The sequence below is a fragment of the Plecotus auritus genome, assembly GCF_963455305.1.
Source record: "Plecotus auritus genome assembly, chromosome: 6".
Lineage (NCBI taxonomy): Eukaryota > Metazoa > Chordata > Mammalia > Chiroptera > Vespertilionidae > Plecotus > Plecotus auritus.
The window spans coordinates 84333201-84355263 of NC_137773.1; the positions used below are offsets into that span (position 1 = coordinate 84333201).

Sequence of the window (22063 nt, forward strand, 5' to 3'; positions counted from 1 at the left end):
CAGGATGAATTCCACCCGTTCATCGAGGCGCTGCTGCCTCACGTGCGCGCCTTCGCCTACACCTGGTTCAACCTGCAGGCGCGGAAGCGCAAGTACTTCAAGAAGCACGAGAAGCGGATGTCCAAGGACGAGGAGCGAGCGGTGAAGGACGAGCTGCTGGGCGAGAAGGCCGAGGTGAAGCAGAAGTGGGCGTCGCGGCTGCTGGCCAAGCTGCGCAAGGACATCCGGCCCGAGTGCCGCGAGGACTTCGTGTTGGCCATCACTGGCAAGAAGGCGCCGGGCTGCGTGCTCTCCAACCCCGACCAGAAGGGCAAGATGCGCCGCATCGACTGCCTGCGCCAGGCCGACAAGGTGTGGCGGCTGGACCTGGTCATGGTCATCCTCTTCAAGGGCATCCCCCTGGAGAGCACCGACGGCGAGCGCCTGGTCAAGGCGGCGCAGTGCGGCCACCCAGTGCTCTGCGTGCAGCCGCACCACATCGGAGTGGCAGTCAAGGAGCTTGACCTCTACCTGGCCTACTTCGTGCGCGAGAGAGGTGAGCTGGGAGGAGATGGGGTGCACCGGGAGGAGATGGGGCGCACCGGTGTGCAAGGGGGAAGGTGGGCTCATGCAAGTCCAGGGGCGGAGGCAAGCTACACGCAGTTGGAAGGGGTGGCTGGCCTTTGCAAGGTCAGAGGGAGAGGCTGCTGCGCTGTAAAGGGGGAGGTGTGCGCAGTGGGAGTCTAAGGGGAGAAGTGGGCCTACAGTGGGGCTCGAGGGGACAGGCTCACACGTTGTAAAGGTCTAAGGGAGGGAGATAGGGTTCAAGGAGAGTGTGAGCGGGAAAGCAGGTACATCCTGAGAATCTGAAGGTAGAGGCCTTGATGTCTGAGGGGGCTGGCATGCCCTTGGCGTCTCAGGAGATGAGACTCTGTCCCAGGTCTGATGGGCAAAATATGGCCTGTTGGGAACAGGAATGAGGACAGAAGAGTGACTGATGGGAGACAGTTGGTTGATGAACAGCCTGATCCCTCTGGGGAAAGCTGGGAGAGTGCTGGAGTTGCGCGCTGCGAACACTGGTTGATTGACTCTCAGACCTCCAGCGGAGGCCCAACAGGGCACACATTTGTGCTGTGAGTGGGAAGCTTGGGTGCTGTGTGACTTTGGCCAGGTCACTGCCCTGTCTGGTCCCCAGTGCCCCCAGCTCTGGTCCTTTTCGCTGGGTGTTTTTTGGTTCTGTGGTCAAATGCCTGAGGTTGAGACCAGCAGGGATTTTGAGAGTGAAGACAGCCCATGGCAGCTTCCTGGAAGAGGAAGTGTGGCTGAGCTAAGCTCTGCAGGATGGCTGGGCAGTGGCGGGTGTGAAGGGATCCCAGTGGTCAGCAGCCTAGGCAGAGATGTGGAGGCCAGATACTGGTCCAGCCTCTTGAGGTCACAGGTGCCGGTGGCCAAAGCCAGGGCCGCTGCTTCCTGTCTGTGTGTCTGTGATGAGGCTGGAGCCAAACAGCCCCAGGGTGACTTTGGATATCTCACAGTTCTGTGCCTCAGTTTCCCACTCTGTACAATGGGGTAATGTCCATGCCGACTCCTATCAATGGTATAAGGACCGATGAGTCTGTGGAGCTCCAGGTGTGTAGGAGGGAGAGCCAGACAGAATCTCCCAGTTTTGACCTTGATTCCTTGACCTTGACCCCATCTGCCCCTTGCCCTACCCGCACCAATTAGTAACAAGCCCACTGGGGCAGCAGTGAAGCGGTGTTGGTGGGGTGTGGAGGCCGAGAAGTGGAGGAGGTGACTGTCTCAGGCAGAGGGCAGGGGGCAGGGACTGCCCTGGCTCATTACCATGCAGGTCCAGGTCTCCCCCTCCACATTCATCCGCCGCCCAGCCCCACCCCCACCTCCTCTGAGCTGAGCTGATAAAATTTTGAAGCAGAGTTTTCTGCCAGCGTCAGCACAATCTCCAGGCGCCTCCCCTCCCCCACAGACCCCCTCCTCCCTTAGCTCAGCAGGCAAGCTAGGCCTCCAGGCCTCCCCAGACACCTTCAAGCCCCACTTCTAGCCTTTGTTGGCCAATCTGGTCAACCTCCTTGAATGAGGGCCAGGAAAGGTCAAGGCTACCAACCTCCCCTGCTTCCAGCCGACTCCATTATCCCAGGGGAATCCCTGCTTGCACTGGACCCAGCTGACCCAGCCCCAGCTGGCTGGAGTGGGGGTGGTGTATGAGAACTGGTCTTGGATTCCAGCCCTAACTCAGCTGCCTGCTGCTGGGTGATCCGGGACAAGTCACTTAACTTCTCTGTGCCCCGTTTTCTTATCTATAAAATGGGAAGCTCAAAAATAACTGCCTGTAGGAACATTGGGTGCTCATAGTTGTTGAAGACAAGTACCAGGCACAGAGCTAGGGCTCCATGGATGGTTATTGTACATCGTCATTACGATGACGATTTCCCACCTCCAGGCCTTTGCCCCTGCTGTTCCCTCTGCCTGGAATGCCTTTCCCTTATGGAAAACTCCTACTTATGCTTCAAATCTCCAACTCCTAGCGCCACTTTCTCTGTTAGGCATTGTTTGTTGACAGCTTAGCAATTCTTTTCCATTTTTACAGCAGTCCCATGAGTAGAAATCATTGTGGGACCTATTTCACAGAAAAGGAAACAGAAGCTCAAAGAAGGGACTGCCCAAGGTCACGCAGCCAAGAAAGGGGAGAAGTGGGATTTGGATGTAGGCAGCTTCTGAGCTGACACACCCCCCTCCAGCCTGCCACACTCAATGGCAGAAAGGGATGAAGGGAAATTGTGGTTTGCAATATGGGCAGCCAGTCATCACGGCTTGACCACCCCAGGCTGGGTCTGTGTTCCAGGCTTCCAGCAGCCAAGGCCCTGGGCCAAGGCTGCCCCAGGACCCCCTGCTGAGCCCCAGCTCCCTGCCATTTTCCCTGGGACCCTTGTCCTTGTTCTGGGCCAGAGTTAAGTCTGTTCTCAGCCAGGCAGATGTCAGTCTAATGGCAGAGAGAACTGGCTCCCACCTCCCTGCTCCCACCCTGTGGGTTCCAGGGCTGGAGGGCCCCCAGCATAGGCCAGAGCACAGTGTCCGCTTTCCTCAGCCTGACTGGAGGCGTGGGATTGATGAGGGGGTACGGACGGGCCTCAGTTGACCTCTGGAGGGGTTCAGGGTGGATGATGAGGAGAGCACCTCTTGTACAGCTGAATGGAGGTACCACCTCCAACATCAGGAGTGGGGCCTCAGAACCAATAGACAGACAGACAGACACACACACACACACACACACACACACACACACACACACACAAATGCAGACAGAAACACGGAAAGACAGATGGACCCGGAGACATGGAGAGACACAGGGACTCAGAGGCACCACACATGCCTGCCCTCTCAGCCCTTCCCTGTCCTTGGACAAGGCCCGCCCGCGCCCCCCCCCCCACCCCCCAGCCTCTCCACCTCTCCCAAAGGGTGTCAGGTGGACTTGTGGGGCCACACCCCAAAGGGGAATCCAAGGCCTCCACCCTGGGGTTTATTTTGGGGGATGTAGGGGTGGAGACCAGCTATGAGAAGGTTCCTTTAGTACTGGACTGTTAGAGCCTAAGGGCACCTCTTGGACCCAAATTTGGCTGCCCCAGGCGTCCATCTGGCGCCACCATGGCCATAGGAGCCTGGTTCCAGGGACTGGTCACAGTGTGTGCCCCAGGGCCAGCCTAGGGGACAGCTGCAAGGACTGTAATGAGGGGTGATGAGAGCTTCCCCTTGGGACATTGGGGACTGCCTGCTACATGAGTGTACTTGGGGTGGGAGGTGCCCTGAGCAGGGGATGAAGAAGCTGACAGTTCACAGTTCAATGGAAAAGAATGTGATGTCAGGGAAACAAAGCAGGGGAGGGGTATGGAGAGGGGCCGGTGGGTGCACCCTGGACAGGTAGAAATTCTTAGAGGAGGACACCTTCGAGATGAAGCCTGAAGGAGAGGGAGGCTGGAGGGATTGAGTGAGAGTGCACCAGGCAGGGGCACAGCCAGTGCAAAGGCCCGGGGGCTGGAATGGCCCAGAGGGTGCAGGCGTTGTTGGAGAGGGAGGTGGTGAGGGTGATGGGGAGGCCAGGAGTGGTGAGCCTGCCGCTCTTCAACCTGCCTTGCATTTGGGAAGGTGCCTGGAGGAAACAGGGCCCAGAGAGGGAAGCCGCCTGCCCAACCCTGAAGCCCAGCCAGGCCTCCCTGCCCCCTCTGGCGGCTTGAGAAACCTGAGGCTGGTGGGGCACAGTGCCAGGGGTGGGCAGGGGAGGGGCTGCCAGGCCTGCCGGCTCCAGGCAGCTGCCAGCCCGCCCAGCCACAGCCCAGCTGGTGCCCATTTGCTGACGCTGCCATGGGCCAGCCTCCTGCTCCCGCCTTGTGCTGTGCCAACCTCCCTGACTGGCGCTGTGGGCAGGGGCCAGCTTGGGAAGCTCGCAGTGGAGAGGGACTGCCCAGGGTGCCCCCAGGAGGGGGACAGGAAAAACTGGGGGATCCCCAACTCCTCCTGGATGGAACCAGGAAGCAGTAATAACAACAAAGTTAATAGGAACTGTGAGCACATATTGAGTGCCCACTGTGTGCCCAGTTCTGGGCCCATTCCACATCTCAACTGGTTTAATTCTCTCCACCTCCCTGGGAGGGAGGGAACTTCTCCTGTTTCCCATAAGGAAACAGGTCCAGAGATGGTCAGACACTTGCCCAAAGTCACACAGCTTGTAAGAGGCACAGCAGAATTAGAACCCATGAAATTTGAGTCCTCAAAACCCCTAAAAAACAACAACTGAAAACCACTTTTGAGGTTATCAGGTGGGACCCACACCCTCCCAGTGGTACAGATGATAAAAAGGGCAGGCCCTGAGTACATAGTGAATAAAGGAGCCATGTGATTAAGTACCTGCTGCCCTGGCCATTTTGGCCCAGTGGATAGAGTGTCGGCCTGCAGACTGAAGGGTCCCCGGTTTGATTCTGGTCAAGGGCACGTACCTTGGTTACAGGCCTTGATTGCCTGCTTGATCCCGGGCTCTGGTGTGGGCACATGCATAAAGCAACCGATTGATGTGTCTCTCTCATATTGATGTTTCTCTCTCTCTGTGTCTCTCTTCCTCCCTTCCACTCTCTAAAGAATCAATGGAAAAATATCTTTGGGTGAGCTCACGATTAACAACTACAACAAAAGTACCTGCTGTGCCCAAACTTGGGTGCCAAGGTCTCCATAAAGAGCATTGTGGGCTGGAGCGAGGGGACCTCGGTCAGCCACAGCTCTGCCCCTAGCTTGCTGTGTTACTTAAGACAAAGCCCCGTCTCTCTGGTCTAGATGGAAGGGAGCTGAGGGCAGGAGGGAAGGGCCTGTGGGCCACAGAGCAAAGCAAGCCAGTCCCTAATTGAAGTTCCCCTGTCTTCTGATCCCTGTTATTAAAAAAAAATTTTTTTAGATTTCAGAGAGGCAGGGAGAGGGAGAGAGAAATAGAAACATCAATGATGAGAATCATTGATCGGCTGCCTCCTGCACGCCCCCTACTGGGGACGGAGCCCACAACCCGGGCATGTGCCCTGACCAGGAATTGACTCGTGACCTAGTTTATAGGTGGACGCTCAACCACTGAGCACACGGGCCGAGCTTCTGGTCCCTGATCATCTTCATCGCAGCACTGGGTGCTGTGCTGGGGAGACAAAGGGTGACCCGGGCGGTGCCTGAGGGTGCCTGTTTCTTTTATAATGGATACAATTTGTGTCCGTGCTTGCCCAAGGCTGTGTGAGGTGTATCCCCTTTCTGAGCTTCAGTTTTTCCATCTGTAAAGTGGGGTGAATACAAGCTGTGTCCACTGAATTGAGGAATTGGAGTAAGCGATTCCAGAAATGCACACAAGAGGCCCTAAACAAATGCTCACGCCCTTCCTGGACCCTCTGCCCAGCCACAGGAGGCAGTGGGAAGGCCTCAGCTCTGCTCTTAGACCCTGAGCCATTCTGCCCACAGGGAACCCACTGGGGCACATATGACCCAGGACGGGCACCTTGTCGCCTCTCCAAGCCTCTGGGTGGCGAAGGGCTGAGGGGCGCCTGGCAGCCTGGATTTTCCCAGGACCAGGCAGCCAGGTGTGCCAGCCGCCTGTCTGCACAGGGAAGGTGGCTGCATGAGTGTGAAGGCCCAGACACCAGCTGACGGTGTATTTATAGCAGTGGAGGGAGGCCTCATGGGCTCATATAGTGGCCAAGAGGGACTGGCAGGTGAGGATGCTGCTAACACAGCAGGCCAAAGCCCACATCGGAGCTGCACGGTGTTGGGAACTTAGGGGCATATGAGTGGACTTAATGCCACTGAACTGTGCACTTAAAAATTGTGAAAGTGGCAAGTTTTATGTTATCGCTACTGCCCCACAAAATTTAAAGTTATTTGTTGTTAATAAAAATAATTAATAAATAGTGGTGCTTTCTATATGTATAATGTAATGATAAATAATTCATAAATGTAATAATATCAGTGTTGGTAATACAATAATAGTTATTATGATCACAGCCATTGTCATCATCCTACTGTGGTTCTAGGCCCAGCTCTGCCCTCTCGCCCATGGGCAGCCTTGGGCATGTTGGTGCCCATCTCTGAGCTTCTCCTTTGTAAAGTTGGTACAGGCAGTCAGTGACGGGGATCCCGGTAGCATCTAAGAGAAAGAAGCCTCCTAGCACACAGTGAGTGCCCAGACAGGGAGCTCTTGGTGCATAGGTCCTCGCCCTGCGGGCACCCTGCACACGCCAGTGCAAGGCGCCGAGGCAGCCCATGAGGGTGCCTTGTCCACACAGGCCGGGCCCAGCCCTCGGAGGAGCCAGCAGAAGCGGAAGGCATCACATTGCACCTGTGGCGGCCATCCTGGCATGACAGCGCTGCAGTTGGTACCCTGGCCCTGTGCCCAGGGAGCTAGGGGTGGCTGAGGGCAAATAGGGACATCTCCCAGCCACCCCTCCCCAGCCAGCTGCCAGGCCAGCCCCTCTCCCTCAGCTGGGTGTGGGCAGGAAGTCACAGATGGTCAGAGTTGGTGAAGGATAAGGGAGGGGTCATGTGGGGACACATGGATGTCTTGTCCACATGGGGAAACTGAGGCCCCAAGAGGGGTGGGGCACTGCTCAGGTTACCCACTAAGGGCCCTTCTTCTGGTCCATTCTGACCCCTCTTCTGTTCCAGGCCAACTTGTGGGGTGCCAGGGCAGAGAAAGAGGGGACCCTCGTAGCTCAGAGTAAATGACTTGCAAGTCAGGAAGGGGTTTCAGGACTGGGGTTTGGGAGACTATAGGATGCCAGAGCTGAGATGGCTTCTAGATCCTCCAGGGGGCAAATTCTGGAATTTCCAGAGCTGGGGTCTTCACCCTCCAGGTGATTCTGGATGAGTTTCAGAACAGTACAGCCCAGTAGAAATACATAAATTATGAACCACATAATGAAACATTTTTCTGGTATCTAATACTTAAAAGTGTCAACCTACAGAGGAAATTAATTTTAACAATTTATTCTATTTAACCCAGGACATCCAAAATAGTGTCATTTTGACACATAATCAATATGAAGCAGTTACTGAGATGTTTTACATTCTTTTTTTGTCCTGAGCCTGTGAAATTCAACATGTGTTTCACACTCACATTTCCATTCCAGCTGGCCACATTTCAGGCACTCAGTCCAACTTATGGCGTGTTGGGCAGCTCAGCTCTAGAACATCTGAATTCTAGAGTATTCCTAGGCAGATCTAAAAGCTCCCAAGTTATGAGACTGCAAGGAGTGGGTTCTAGAAGGTCTCACCTGGGGCTTTCCCTCATCAGCACTGCTGACCCTGTGGGGAGCTGTCCTGGGCACTGTGGGGTGTTAAGCAGCATTCCTAGCTTGATGTCAGGAGCATCTTCCAACACCAACAACCAAAAAGATCTCCAGACGTCACCCAGTGCCCGTGGGGAGCAGCATCGCCCTGGTGAGAACCACTGCGCTAAGGGGGAAGCCTTAGAATTCTTTGAAGTTAGGTTATTTTGCCACCCCAGAAATGGTTCCAGAATCCCGCAAGCTGGCTCCTTGATCTAGAATTCCTCAAGTGTATTCTTGGCCATCCAGGAGCAGGGTCCAGAATTTCCTAAGTTGGATTTCTGGGTGTCCATAAGCAAAGTCCAGAATTTTTGCTTACCCACAGTCGAGCTCCAGAATTTTGTGAGTTGGGTTCTAGACCATCCTGGGGTGGGTTCTGGCATTCTTCAAGGAGAATCTTTACAGCATCTGGGAACAGCTCTCACATCTCCCAAGCAGGGTTCTCAAGGCTATGGGGACAGGTTCTAAAGCTCCCGAATCTGTCACCAGTGATCTCACCCAGTATTGGTTTTACTAATATCCAAGAAACCCTTACGTGTATTCTGGACCATTGACGGCTGGTTGCAAAATTCCTTACGCTGAGTTTTTGTGCACCCAAGGTCGGGCTCTGGGATTTTCTTGAGCTGGTTTCTAGAACATCCAGGGGGCAAGTTCTAGAATTCTCAGAGTCGGGGATCCAGAAAGTTCAGGTCAGAGTCAAATAAGCCTGTCCTCAGACATTGGTGACTGAGCAGAATATTCCAGAAAAGATGCCTTCAGAGGGGGAAGGAGGTAGGTTTTAGTTTCTCTGAGGCCCTGTCCAGACTGGCTGAGGCAGTCTTGGGGCAGCCAGCTGGATGGGAGCCCCCGTGTGGTTCGAGGTGTTTGGGAGCCGATGGTGGGGATAGGTAGCTGTGAGAACCTGTAATAAGAGTGGAGACTTTATTTAATACCTAGTAAATGTCTGTTGTTCATTGGATGTGGGCCATGGGACCTTGGCTGTGTTTCCAGAGGTTGTTGTGGGGCCATGTGTGCTTAGTAGGTCCTCAGTTGAAGGCAGTAACTCTAACAGATGGCAACATCTGGCAGGAGGCAGGGGTTGTCTGCCTGTATGTTTCGGGGGCGCTTACAGGGGAACTGCAGGCATATCGAGGGCTTACCTAGTTAAACCCTCAGTAAATGTCAGGAATTATGTGCACCATTTTACTTCACCTTAATTCCACCGAGGTGGGGATTATCATTAACCGCATTTAACAGGTGGGGAAATTGGGGCCCAGAGAGGCAAAGGCACTGGCCCAAGAGTCACAGCTAAAAGGCATTCAATATTCGAACCCAGGTCCGGTGTCTCTGAGTGCCCACAATATTCCCCGAGAAAGGGGCTGTTTGGGGTGCCTCCCCTGATGTCCCCAGAGTCCCCGTTTGGGCCTAGACTTCAGCTGGACAAGGAACACCTTTGGGGGCTGGAGCCTAACTAGGGGTTGGGCGAGCCTCAGACCCTTAACCTGGGGGAACCAGAGAGGCAGAGGTGCAGCCTAGGCAGCTGCCCCCCTTTCTGTCTCTGTGTCTCTGTGTCTCTTTGTTTATCTCTGAGTCTCTGTCTCTGCTCTGCCCACCCCTAGTCTCTCCCTGCCTTTGTCAGTCTCCTCCCTGCCTCCCACCCCAGGCCAGCCTGTGGGCTGCCCGGAGGCAGCAGCAGCAGCTGAATGGGCCCCTTGTTCCTGACCACACCCGCCCCTTAGGGTCACCCCAGGACAAGCCCTGGCAGCCTGCTGCCTTAAAGGGCCAGCATCCAGAGAGAAGGGGGAGGAGAGGGACCGCCTCCACTTGCAAGCCCCACACCTCCCAAAGATGGAAGGATTCGAGTGCATGGTGGGAGGGCGGGCACCATACCCAGATACCCTCAGCCTCCTGCAGTCAGAGGGATGGGCCCCAGGCTAAGGAAGCCTGCCTAGGGGAGAAGACAGTGTGCACATGGCAGGGCTTGGGCTTGACATTGGCCATCCCTTCTCCCCTCTGTGCCTTGGTTTCCTCATCTGTGTCTGGGGCTCCTTGTGCCCACCCTCAGGGTTTTTTGGAACAGATAGAATAGCATCTGGGCCAGGACTTGGTACACAGTCAGCATTCTCCCCTCAGCGTTCTCCCCGTACCCATTGTGCAGTGATACAGCACCTGCTGCCTGGGCATCTTGTGAGCAGCATTCACCTGCCCTGTGGACAGGGCAGTCACTTCGCCTTCCTCCAGGCCTCAGTTTCCTCAAGTGTAGAATGAGTTCAACCAGCAAGGATGAAGCCAGCTGACAGAATTAAAAAGGTGTTCGAGCAGGGCCAGCACCAAGTTGAAGGTTCCACTACTGAATGCCTGTTGCACACCAGGCCTTGCTGAGAAAGGTCCTATTTGCAGCCCTGTTTTAGAGCGATTAAGGCTCAGGCTGAGGCTACAAAGCCCAGATTTCACCCCAACTCTGCCACCTCCACCCTCCACTCTGGGCTGTGCAGCTCCATGCTGCTTACTTGCCCTCTCTGGACCTCAGTTTCACCTTCAGAGCAATGGGAATAGTCCCTGTCCACTTGCACACGCTAGAAGCCTTTCACTTTCTCCTGCCCAGAGGGTGCTGTGTCTGGGGGTCAGGGCATCCCCCAGGCCGAGCTGCACCTAGTGGCCACTCTGGGTGGCCATGACTCCCCTGCGCATTAGGCCAGCCCCACAGACAGCCCAGGACAGGTGCTGGGACAGGTTGCTGCCGGATGGACAAGCCTGTTCCCTGCTTTCTTATGTAATGAGGTTATGCAAGGGCAGCTGGCCTGCTTACATAAAGGGAGGCGGGCCAGGGCCCAGCTGGGGAAGGGGAGGCTCTTAAAGGGACCCAAGTCCCCTGAGTCTCCCCTTTAGGGCCCTGCATAAACCCTGGCCAATTCTGTGCTCATCGATGCCATCATTGTCATCATTATTATTATTGTCATTGATGTTGTTTATTGTCACACTGTTTTTTTCCACTGGCAGTGCGTCGTTCGAGTAGGGCACAAAGTCCTGGCTTGGTCCACTCTTCTTCTGATGCTCCGTTAATCCCTCCTCTCCCTGCGGATCAGTTTCCCCATCTGGGCGATGGGAGATGCCAGTGAGGAAAGGCAGTGGGGCACAGTGGGAGTCTTGCCCCTGCCAACTGCTCACCATGTGACCTCTGGCAAGTGGCATCCCTCTCTGGGCCTCAGTTTCCCCATCTGTAAATATTCCTTCCTCACGGGGCTGCTGAAGGAGACACGAGTGAAACCCTGCAAAGGGGTTAGTTAGGACAGCATTGTGCACACATGCTCAGTGCTCAGCCAATAGAACTGCCTTGTTGTCAATAAATATTTATTAAGCACTTACTGTGCCAAGCACTTTTCTAGGTCCTGGGGACACCACCGTGAACTCCACAGACAAGAACCCAGCCCTCATGGGGCTCACAGTCTGTTGTGGGACATGGACAAAGAGCAAGAAATTAAGAATAAGAAACTAATACCAGTTCATAAGGGCTATGGAGAAATATAAAGGAAGGCAAGGGAATAGAGTGATGGCCTATTTGGGGGAGGTCTGTCTGCGGATTTGACATTTGAGCTGAGAGTTGAGGAGTGAGGAGGAGGCAGTTGTGTGAAGAACTAGGGGAAGGAAATTCCAGGCAGAGGGCACAGCCCATGCAAAGGCCCTGGGGCAGAATCCAGCTTGACATATTGGAGGAACAGCGAGGAAGCCCATGTGGCTGGAGCAGAGTGAGCAAGGGGGAGAGGGGAAGTTATGTGAGGGTAGAGAAGTGAAGGGGCCACGGAGGACTTGGGTTCTTACCTGGAGGGACGTGGTCGCCTGGAAGGATGTGGTCGCCTGGAAGGCTCTGGACATATGAGGGACTGGACCTAACTCAGGGGCTCACAGGCGCCCTCTAGCCACAGCAGAAAGGGTGGACTCTAGGGGGAGAGGAAGGCAGTTCAGAGACAGGCTGAGGCCCCTGCCCTGATTCAGGCCAGTGATGATGGGGGCCTGCCAGGCAGAGGCAGATTTCAAAGTATGAGAATTCATTGCGATTATCAGCCTGGCCCTAGTGGGAACGTGCAAGTTAGTCACTCGAATCACACAACTCCTTCTGAGGCTGGCACTGCCCTCCTGCCTCTGGCCCCCGCCTCCTGTCTGTAGCAGCACCTGCCTGGGAATATGCAAGGAAGGAAGGAGCAAAGCAAGGGCATGGCACCCCAGACACACCCAGGGACACGCCTGGAATCAGAGCGCTGTTAGCGGGCAGGTTGGGATGTGGTGCCCAGGCCGCCTGCGGGACTCTGGGCAGGCCGGATGGGCAACTGCCAGCTGCCCAGCCCTAAGCTGCGAGTTTCACCTGCACAGGCACTGTTTTTCCCATTTTTATTCCCAGTCTTGCCAGGTGAACTTGGGCCAGCTGCTGCCCCACCCTGTGCCCGTTTCCCCCTCTGTGAAGTAGGAGTGATAGTCTGTAATTGTTCAGCAGGTACAATGAGCATCTAGCAAACAGTAGGTGCCAATTCAGTGATTAGCAGCAATAAGGCAGGAGGCTGACGGGGTGGTAGCTCCCTGGCATCAGAACCCACAGTATTCACTGGGTGACTGACTTCTCCTCTCTGAACCCCTGTTTTGTTCCTGTAAAATGGGGATCACACCCACAGAGCCCCAATGGTACCGAGCCAAATTCCTGCTCAGAGAGGTGTCTAGGCTGACGTTTTGCAGTCTCAGTCCCATGGGACAGCTGGGGAAACTAAGACCCAGAGAGAGCCAGAGACTGGCCTGGAGTCAACAGCCAATGAGGGACAAAGAAAGGCCGTGAGCAGTCTTGCCACATGGTTCTTACACCCCAGAAACAAGAACAGATGGCCTGGCTCCAAGCTGTTCGTTTTGCCTCAGTTTCCAAATCTGTGAAATGGGCACATGGCTGGGTCGGTAGAAATCTCTGGGCACCTGGGAAGAAGCTGCAAGGGTTTATCTGGCCAGCCTGCAGACCATCCTCCTGGGGTACTGGGGAGACATTTGAGGGAGGCCACACCCCAATTTTCCTTTGGCTTTGGCGGAAGAGGAGAAAGATTCCTGGGGGCTTCCAGGTTAATTGGGCTCCTTCTGTATCCAAGCCCTTCGGCACAGGAACGAACTGCAGTCCCTGTCTGGCTCTGGGGAAGCAGGCCTGGCCTCACCTGCCCAGGAGAAGGGCTGTAGCTGATCCCACCTCAGACCTTTGTGCACCCTCTCAGTCTCTGTCAGACCCAGACACATTTAGCGAGGCAGCTGTCTCTCTGTATGCACTCAGACCAATTGCTTCACTTCCCCAGGGCTTCATCTGCCCTGCTGTAGGTCTGTATGTAGGTCTCGGGATTGTGTGTAGTTCTAGCATATAAGCACTCAATAAATGAAAGTGATTGTTACTATTATTTTCATACTCTAGTCTCTCTCCCCACAAGCCCATTCTGTGCCTGGCAAACTCCTACTTGTACATCAGTGCCCCAACTCGAATGTCCCCTCCTTCAGGAAGTCTTCCTGCTCCCCCACGCCAGGTTCCAGTCCCTTCCTCGGGCTCCTCCTGCCACAACTCCTTCCCGTTGATATCCAGGACCTGGAGCAGTTGGCTCAGCTTCTCAAAAGAGGAGTTCTGCTGATTCTCAAAGGACCAAGGGGACGGAGATGGGCACTGCTTGGATTACATTTCACACCTGGGCCTATTGTCAGAAATCCCTTATGTCACTATTGGTTGGAATCTACATCTCCCTAAACCTGGTCTTTCCCTCTGAATACCCCCCAATTTTTCCATCGTTCCTGATTCCTTTGTCCAACACGCATTTATTTTGCACATATTGTATGCCAGGCCATATCAGAATGATCCAAATTATTCTTTCAGTGAGCATGTGTTGGGTGCCTACTGTATGCCAGGTTCTGCTGAGATAATCACACTCATCTTCAAGCATCTAGACTCTAGATTCTAGAGTGCCAGCGATATGCAAGCATTTATTACTGAGCACTAACTCTGCCCTGCTCCAGGAACACAGCCGGGGTGGGGGGAGGTGTGGGCCCTTTAGTGTCCAACCTCCCGCGTTTGAGGCAGCAGGTTAACCACGGGGACGCTGGGACCACAGCAGCTGGGCTCCCACCCCACATCCTGCCCCTGGGGCCTGGGGCAGCCCCTTCCTCCCGGACCCTGCATCTCCCCCTTTGTAAAACGAAGCGTCCAGCGATCTCATGTGTGTGCAACTCAACATCTGCTTTCTGCAGAAAGTGACACAGGCATGGCGAGGGGCCACCGTGTATCTGTTCCCCCTGCCTCCTCGGCGAAACGGGGCTGGGATCCCTTCTACGGACCTCACTGCGATGCCAGGCCCAGAGAGGGGCAGGGCTGGCCCAAAGCCACACAGCGCTGCCCTGGGCCCTCCCCGTCCCCCGTGGCCGGCTGCCGGCCTCCTGGGGCTGCTGGTCAGTGGTGACCCCAGAAACATCAGAAGGAGGGGGAGCTGGAGGCCTCCCTCGCCCGCCGGCCACCCTCGCACGCCCAGCTTGGCAGAGGCTGGCTGTTCTGCTTCCGCCGCCGGGTCCACCGTGGCCACAGCGGCTTCCGGCCCCCCCACTCCTCCCCCCTCCCCCCCCCCCCCGTGGCCGCACATGTGAGTGGAGCCCGTGGCACACGCGGCCCCGAGGCCCCCAGGCCGCCCTCTCCTGGCGCTGAGCCGGGCCGCCAGGGCGGCAGGGAGGCCTTGGCTGCGCCAAGAATTTGCTCCAAATGTAAACAGCGAGTTATTTTAAGGCGGCCCCCCTCCCGGGGTGTTGACACATTTGACACGGGAGGGGGGGCGAGGGGGCCCGCGTGGGTATTTTTAACCTTGTTTTTCGCATCCTTGGTGCCACCCCGAGGGTCTAGTTTGCGCCGAGGGGCAGCGATGGGTTCCGGGCCGCAGCTGGCACGGCCGGGCGGGCACACGCGTGTGTAACCCCGTGGAGGCTGCCGCGGGGAGGCGGGCCGTGGGCCCCCTCGCCCCTCCCGGGTCCCCTGGCCGTGCCCGCGCCTCCGCCGCACAAAATGGCCGCCGGGCCCAGAGCATCTGGAGCCGCAGGGAGAGGGAAAATGGCCGCCGCAGGGTGATGTCAGAGGCGGCGGCTGCCAAGAGCGTCTGGGGCGGGCGAGCTGGTGCCTGCAGCCTTGCCGCCGTGGGCCCTGCGTCCGCGGGGCCTGCCCGGCTGCTGGCCGGATACCCCGACAACACCCTGGCAAAGCCCCCTGCACCCCGAGTGCAACCCCTGGCACCCCAAGTCCAGCCCCAGACCCCGGTGGCCAGCCCCAGCCCCGGGCCACGGGGGTGTGCACGGCCACGGCCTGACCCCTGGCCCGAGGTGTCCACGAGCCCGTGGGGACACGGCCAGGCCACGAGCAGGCGGGTGAGCCCGCCCGGCTGGTGGGAAGAAAAAGAAACTTTTCTTTGAAAGTGACTCCCAGGCAGGTTGGCTCGGGCCCAGGGCCGGAGGCGGGAGAGGGAGATGGAAAGTGTGGTCCAGACTCAGGAGCCGGCGGGTCAGGAAGGACGGGGGAGCCCGGGAGGCGGATGTCCGGTCAGCGGCGCCCTCGGCCGGGCCGGGCAGGGGCAGGTCGGTGCCCGGAGCGCCTGGCATCTGGCTCTTCCCCTTTGATTTGTCCGCAGCCCCCGGAGAAGGGCGGGGGCGAGGCCCTCTGCCCCGCCATGAGGCCCGGAAAGGCCTTGCTGAGGTTGCGCACAGGCTGGCCTGGGGCCTCGCTGCTGCCCGGGCAGGATGAGGTGTCTCCAGGAAATTCCTTGAAGCTCCGGGCATTTTGGTGCTGGTCTTCCTGCCACATCACCAGGGAAGTCCGGGTTCTGGCCAGCCCAGGGCCTTCATGCTGTGGCTCCACCCCTGGCCCTCCTCAGGGGTTGGGAGGAAACCCCGGCCTGTGAGCCTCGTCAGGCAGGACTTGGTGTCTGTTCTGTGCATTACTGTGTCCCCGGCGCCTAGGACCGGGCCTGCTGCACACAGGCACTCAATGCACGTGTTGAATGAAAGAACCACAGTTTCCCCTTAGGCTTGGGTTTGCACAGACACTAGGATGGGATGGGGGTGGAGGTTCAGGGACACAAAGCACTTGGTAACATAGCTGGGTATACAGGAATCTGCTCTCAAATTTCTTGGGAGGGGCACGAGGAGGTCAATTACTAAACGTCTCCAACGTCAAGCTCAAATCCAGAGTCTGGCCCTGTGGACCCATAAACCATATTTGAGCAGACACCTGAACAAGTGAGGGAGTGAGCCAGACAAGCATTTGCAGGAAAGGCATTCCAGGTAGAGGAAACAGCATGTGCAAAGGCCCTGGGGCAGGGAGGTGCCTGGTGTGTCAGAGGAATAGTGAGGAGGCTGCAGAGGGAGCAAGTGGGGGAGAGGGAGGAGGAGAGGGCAGGAAAGGTACAGGGGCAGGTCATACAGGACCATGTGGGCCCCGGGAAAGGGTTTGGACTTTCATACAATTATAGACCCAAACTCAGTACAGTGTGATGGGGACTAGGACAAAGGTTTGGAAAAGGGAGCAAGGGAGGGTGTTCCAGAAAAGATGTCAAAATGGGCTGGGAACGGTGGCTAGAGTTTGCCTGAGAGGGAGAGGGGCAGGGAAGGTGCCCGGGAGGAGCGTGGCAGGAGGATGAAGGCCAGGTCACGTGTACAGAGGCCTTCCAGGACAAAGCAAGTTGAACCTTCGCTGGCTAATGTTTAAAAATGGCTGGTGACACGGGGATCTGGGAATTCCAGGGCCTGGCTTTGGTTCTCTCTCTAGCTGGCTGGTGCTGGGAGGCAGACGTGGCAGCCCAGCAAAGCCAGCTACACTTGGAAGGCCGAGAAGGTTGGAAAATAAACCAGGTGAGCTCACCATGGCAGCCGGTGCTGGTCCAGCAGACAAGCCGCTGGGCCCTAGTGGGAACTCTAGGCTCTCCTGTATCCTGCCAGGTTTTAGATACATGTGATTATCGTTTCAGCAAGTCCTGTACTAGCTACATCCCAAAGATTAAATAAACATGACCCCTCCATCCATCCCCAGGCCATCACCCGCCTGCCCACACCTTCTCCATGCCCTCCCAGCACCCAAGAATCCAGAATTCACTCAACAGCCAGAGACTCTGTGTGTGTGTGTGTGTGTGTGTGTGTGTGTATTTTGGTAAAATATATATAATAAAATTTACCAGCTTAACCACTTTTAAGTGTATAGTTCAGTGACTTTGAGTACATTCACCTTGTTGTGCAGCTGTCCCCACCATACATCCTCAACTTTCTCATTTTCCCAAACTGAAATTCTGTCCCCATTAAACACTACCTCCCCACCGCCCTCTCCCAGCCCCTGCCTCCCACCATCTACTTCCCTATGGATCTATGGATCTGATTCCTCTAGGGACCTCCTGTGAGTGGAATCACACAGTATCTGTCCTTTTGTGTCTGGGTTATGACACTGAGCCCAATGTCCTCCAGGTTCATCCACCTTGTAGCAGGTGTCAGAATGTTCTTCCTTTTTAAGGCTGAGTAATATTACAGTGTGTGGATGGACCACATTGTGTTTATCTACTCATCTGTCGATGGACACTTGGGTTGCTTCCAACTTCTGGATGTTGTGAAAAATGCTGCAATGAATATAGGTGTGCAAATACCAGTTTGAGTCCCTGCTTTCAATTCTTTGGGGTTTGTACATAGGAATGGAATAGTTGAGTCATAAGGAAATTCTATGTCTAAACTTGAAGTTTTTTTTAATTTATGTATTTGGTTTTAAGAGAGAGAGAGAGACATCGATTTGTTGTTCCACTTATTCACGCATCATTGGTTGATTCTTGTATATGCCCTGACTGGGGATCGAACCCATAACCTTGACATATCGGGATGAGGCTCTGACCAACTGAGCTACCTGGCTAGGGCTCAATGTTTAAGTTTTTGAGCAACCTCTGAGCTGTTTTCCACAGTGGTGGCACCAGTGGTCGGCAAACCGCGGCTCGCGAGCCACATGCGGCTCTTTGGCCCCTTGAGTGTGGCTCTTCCACAAAATACCACGGCCTGGGCGAGTCTATTTTGAAGAAGTGTCGTTAGAAGGAGTTTAAGTTTAAAAAATTTGGCTCTCAAAAGAAATTTCAATCGTTGTACTGTTGATATTTGGCTCTGTTGACTAATGAGTTTGCCGACCACTAGGTTGCACCATTTTACATTCTCATCAATTGTACATGAGGGTTCCACTTTCTCCACATCCTCATAGCCAGGCACTTAAAAATATAACATAAATCAAGTCATGTCACTCCTCATGGTGCTTGAGAATAACACCCAAGCTTCTCACTGCAGCCACATGGCCCTCAGTGGTCCAGCTTCTCTCCTCTTTGATCCCTTTTGCTCACCATGTTCTCCAAACAGCCCATGTTTATTCCTGCCCCAGGACCTTTGCACTTGCTACACCATCTGCCCCAGCTCTGCGCATGGCTGGCTTCTGTCCATTCCTCTTAAGTCCTCAGCACTGATGTCACCTCCTCAGAGAGGTTCTGCCTGACTTCTGTTTTGAAAGTCACCCCCAGAGCCACTCTCTGTCCCCTCACCCAGTTTCATTGCCTCTGTGGAACGTAGAAACATATGAAATTATCTCAGCCTTCTTCTGTTTGTTCTTTTCCTGTCTGTCCCTCCTCCCTTGGCTCTCTGCCATCTTCCCAATGCCTGGCAAGTAGGAGCTGGTCAGTGAACATCTGTGACATTAATGCAGGTGGCATTAATGCTCTCCCGGTTACGGACGGTGGGAGTTTTAGCCACCCGGATGAAAGAGGTTGTCAGGTGCGCAGGGGGTGGGTGCTCCAGGGCAGGAGGGCAGCGCCTTCATCGTGGGCTGGGACAGACCAAATTTGGGCTCATGGCCACGGACAGGAAAGAACAGTGAGTACACTCCCGTCGGCGGGACCCAGGTTACATTTCTATTGTCGCCACGAGCATGTGTTTGTTTGAGCAGAAGGCTGCAGGGGGCGGTGACATTCCAGCTGCACATGAACACCCCCACGCGCCTGCGCCCCAGCCAAACGACGATGTCACTTGAAATACAGCTGCTGTTGCGGGCCAGACTCTCACTCAACACGCACGCGTGTGCTTAGCTGTGCTCCATGCCTGGTGCTAGAGAGCCTTGTGTGTCTTTCTAAGGACATCTTTGAGGAAGGTTTCAGAATGAGGGGAGAGTGTGAGCCAGGTAGAGACTGAGGGAACAGTGTTCCACGCAGAGGGAACAGCCCATGCAAAAGTCCTCAGGCAGGACCATGTGCGGAGTGTGGAGGAACAGCGAGGAGGCCTGTGCGCCTGGAGCCGAGTGAACAAGGGGGAGAGAGGGAGGAGGCGAGGGCAGGGAGGGGCTGAGGGCAGATCCTGGAGGGCTTTGTGGGCCGCAGGGAGAACTTGGACTCTTACTGTGAGGGACGTGGGAGCCTGGAAGGCTGTGAGCAGAGGAGGGACAAAATTCACTTAACTTGTGAGTTTGGCAAAATGCTCTCCCCCGAACAGTTTTTACCCCCTGGTCTGTGATTGGCCCCTCTCCTCCTTGAGCTCTACAATCCTCAAACCCATAAAGTCAGGGAACAATTGAGAATGCCCACTTTACAGATGGGGAAAACCAAGGCTCAGCGGGGAGAGAGACACGAGTAGTCCAAGTTCCCATGCCAGGCTGTGCCAGAGCTGGGACTCAAACCTAAGATTTGGGGCACAGCTGGAGCTTCCAGAAGATGCCCCAAGTTCAGATGAGTTAGTGACCTGCTGCCTCTTCCTCAAGACCCCAGTGCATTTTACAGGCTCTCAAAGTCCCACACTGGCCCTGAGAGCTCCACAGCGATGCCTTTGGACTATGGTTCCCCATGCTCAGGGAACGTGTATTCACATCTCTGGGGACCCCCGTAGAAATTCCCCAGCTTAGCCGCTGACAGCATAAACTTTGGTTCATCGGCTCCCGCCGTCCTGCCTTGGTTTTTGCAGCGTGTCCGTCCATGTTTTCCTCATGCTATTCAGAATAGCCAAACTGAATGAGCTGACTGCAGAAAACGGATGCGGGGTGGGGTCGACAAGGTCAGGAGAAAGTCACGAACAAGCACTGTTAAAGTTCGATAAGATGTTCGTTGTTCTGTTTTTCAGAGAGGAGCAAATAAAAGCAACTTGTTGTGTCCGTTTTCTTGGCTGGAGGGTAAGCGGGGCTGTCAGCCTCAGGCAAGGGCTGCTGCAGGGAGGCGGGTGCATCAGTTTCCCCATCTGGAATATGGGCGCGATAATCACATCTCTTCTGGGGGAGTTTTAAAGTTTAAATGAGTCCATGGAAGCGAAACTTGGAGCCTCACCGTCGCGGGGATGACGGCTAAGTGTGACTATTGGATGTGCCGCCTGAAAAGGAGCGACCTTGTCAACTTTCCCAGGAGCCCGTCTCAGCCCCGCGCGCCAGGGCCGCCACTCGCTCCCAGGGTGGTGTGACCTCCCTCGCACTTGGCAAAGCCTGACGCCCTCCTCCTGGTGTATGTGAGGACTTGTTCATGGCCCGTTGCTCCCCCCATTGGGACGTCAGTGCCACCAGGGCAGGGATTTTTGTCCGTGTTGGTCACTGCTGTGTCCTCCAAGCATTTGGTACCCAGGAGACACGGAGCGGTCAAAGGAGAGAAGTAGACGGCAGTGCCCTTGAGCTCCGATTTACGGAGAGGAAACAGAGGCTCGTCGACACAAAGGACTTGCCCAGGAGCACACAGCGAAGGGCCAGAGAGAACGTGTTTGGGCCTGGCAGGTCGCATACGGTTTCTGTCCCTTGTTCTCCTCCTCCTTTTACAACCCTTTACAAATGGACTTGACCCTTTTCTTCCATTATCACCTCCCCTACAGAGCCTTTTAGACATTTTTTCCCTAATCACTTCACCCCATTAATTGTTAATATCTATCAAATAGATATTATTATACCTCTGTATGCAGTGTATCTGTATCTATACATATATTTATATTTTAAACATAAAAAGAGCAAAATTCTCTAATCCTTTTATACTGCCCCAAGAACCAATGTTTGCCCCCACTGAGAATGGACAGATTTGGACGAGGGTCCCCTCCTTGGCACTGCTGAGAGATGGGCCGGTCACTCTGTGGAAGGGCTGCCCTGGACACTGTGGGCTGTTGAGCAGCATCCCTGGCCCCCACTCACTCGATGCCAGGAGCACCCCATTGTGACTAGCACAGATTTTTTCCAGACATCACCCCTGGGGGCCAGAATCACCCCAGTTAAGAGCCTCCATGCTAGGCAGACAACCTCTGATATCACCTTTGGGAAATGGACCCGCCGAACTGGGCCTCAGTTTACCAACTTCATCAATTGGGCGGATTTAATTGGATGGTGCCAGGAAGCTCTTAGCACAGTGAGAGCTTGGCAACTGAAAGCTGCCCGCTTGGAGGCTGGGGCATTGGACACCAGCCAGCCTCTAGGCGTTATCTGCTGTGGGTGCATCCGTGCAGACGGAAGGAAGATGCGTTCTAGGGCTGGGTGTCTAAGTACATGGGAGGAGGAGGAACGCTCTGTGCCTTTCCTCCCCCTGATTTTCCATGGAACACCCGGAGCAGCTCCACCCGCGGCACATGCAGTGACGCTGGCAGTGTTCAGCACTGTCCAGTTTGGTCGCCACCAGCACGCACGTGTGGCTCTTGAGGACGAAAGGTGACCAGGGCAACTGGTGTTCTGAGATCTTCATTTCAATGTTTCATTTAAATGCAAAGTCGCATGTGGCCAGTGGTTCTCCTACAAGACAGCTCTAGAAGCTGACCCCGATGACAGGCAAGCGGTCCGCAGGTGGGTGAGAAATGTTTCGAGGTTTCAGACATGATTAGACATGAGATGGCATCATCAAAAGGAAGGAGATTCTGACACAGGCCGCACCATGAATGGGACGGAGGGCATTGTGCTCAGGGAGGTAAGCCAGGCACAGAAGGACAGACACCGTGTGATTCCACGCATACGTGGTCTGTCTCTAGAGGAGTCATAGTCACAAACACAGAAAGTCGATGGTGAGTGCCGGGGCTGGGGGCGGGGAGTCGTGTTTAATGGGGACAGAGTGTCAGTTTGGGAAATGAGAAAGTTCTGGAGACGGATGGGGGGATGGTTATACAACATGGTGAATGTAGGTAACACCACTGAGCTGTGCACTGAGAAATGATTAAATTTTATGTTATGTTCTTAACCACAATCTGAAAGTTAAATGTAAGAATAT

General features: G+C 55.1%; 1 protein-coding gene across 7 annotated transcripts in view; it reads left to right on the forward strand.

Annotated features, from left to right (window-relative positions):
* NFIC (nuclear factor I C) overlaps window positions 1-22063 on the forward strand; it is a 64391-nt gene that overhangs the window by 16506 nt on the left and 25822 nt on the right. For all 7 annotated transcript variants that reach the window (XM_080671634.1, XM_080671628.1, XM_080671630.1 and 4 more), the window contains exon 2: window positions 4-535. In XM_080671634.1, coding sequence (XP_080527760.1) covers window positions 4-535 — 532 coding nt within the window. The remainder of the gene's footprint in view (window positions 1-3; window positions 536-22063) is intronic.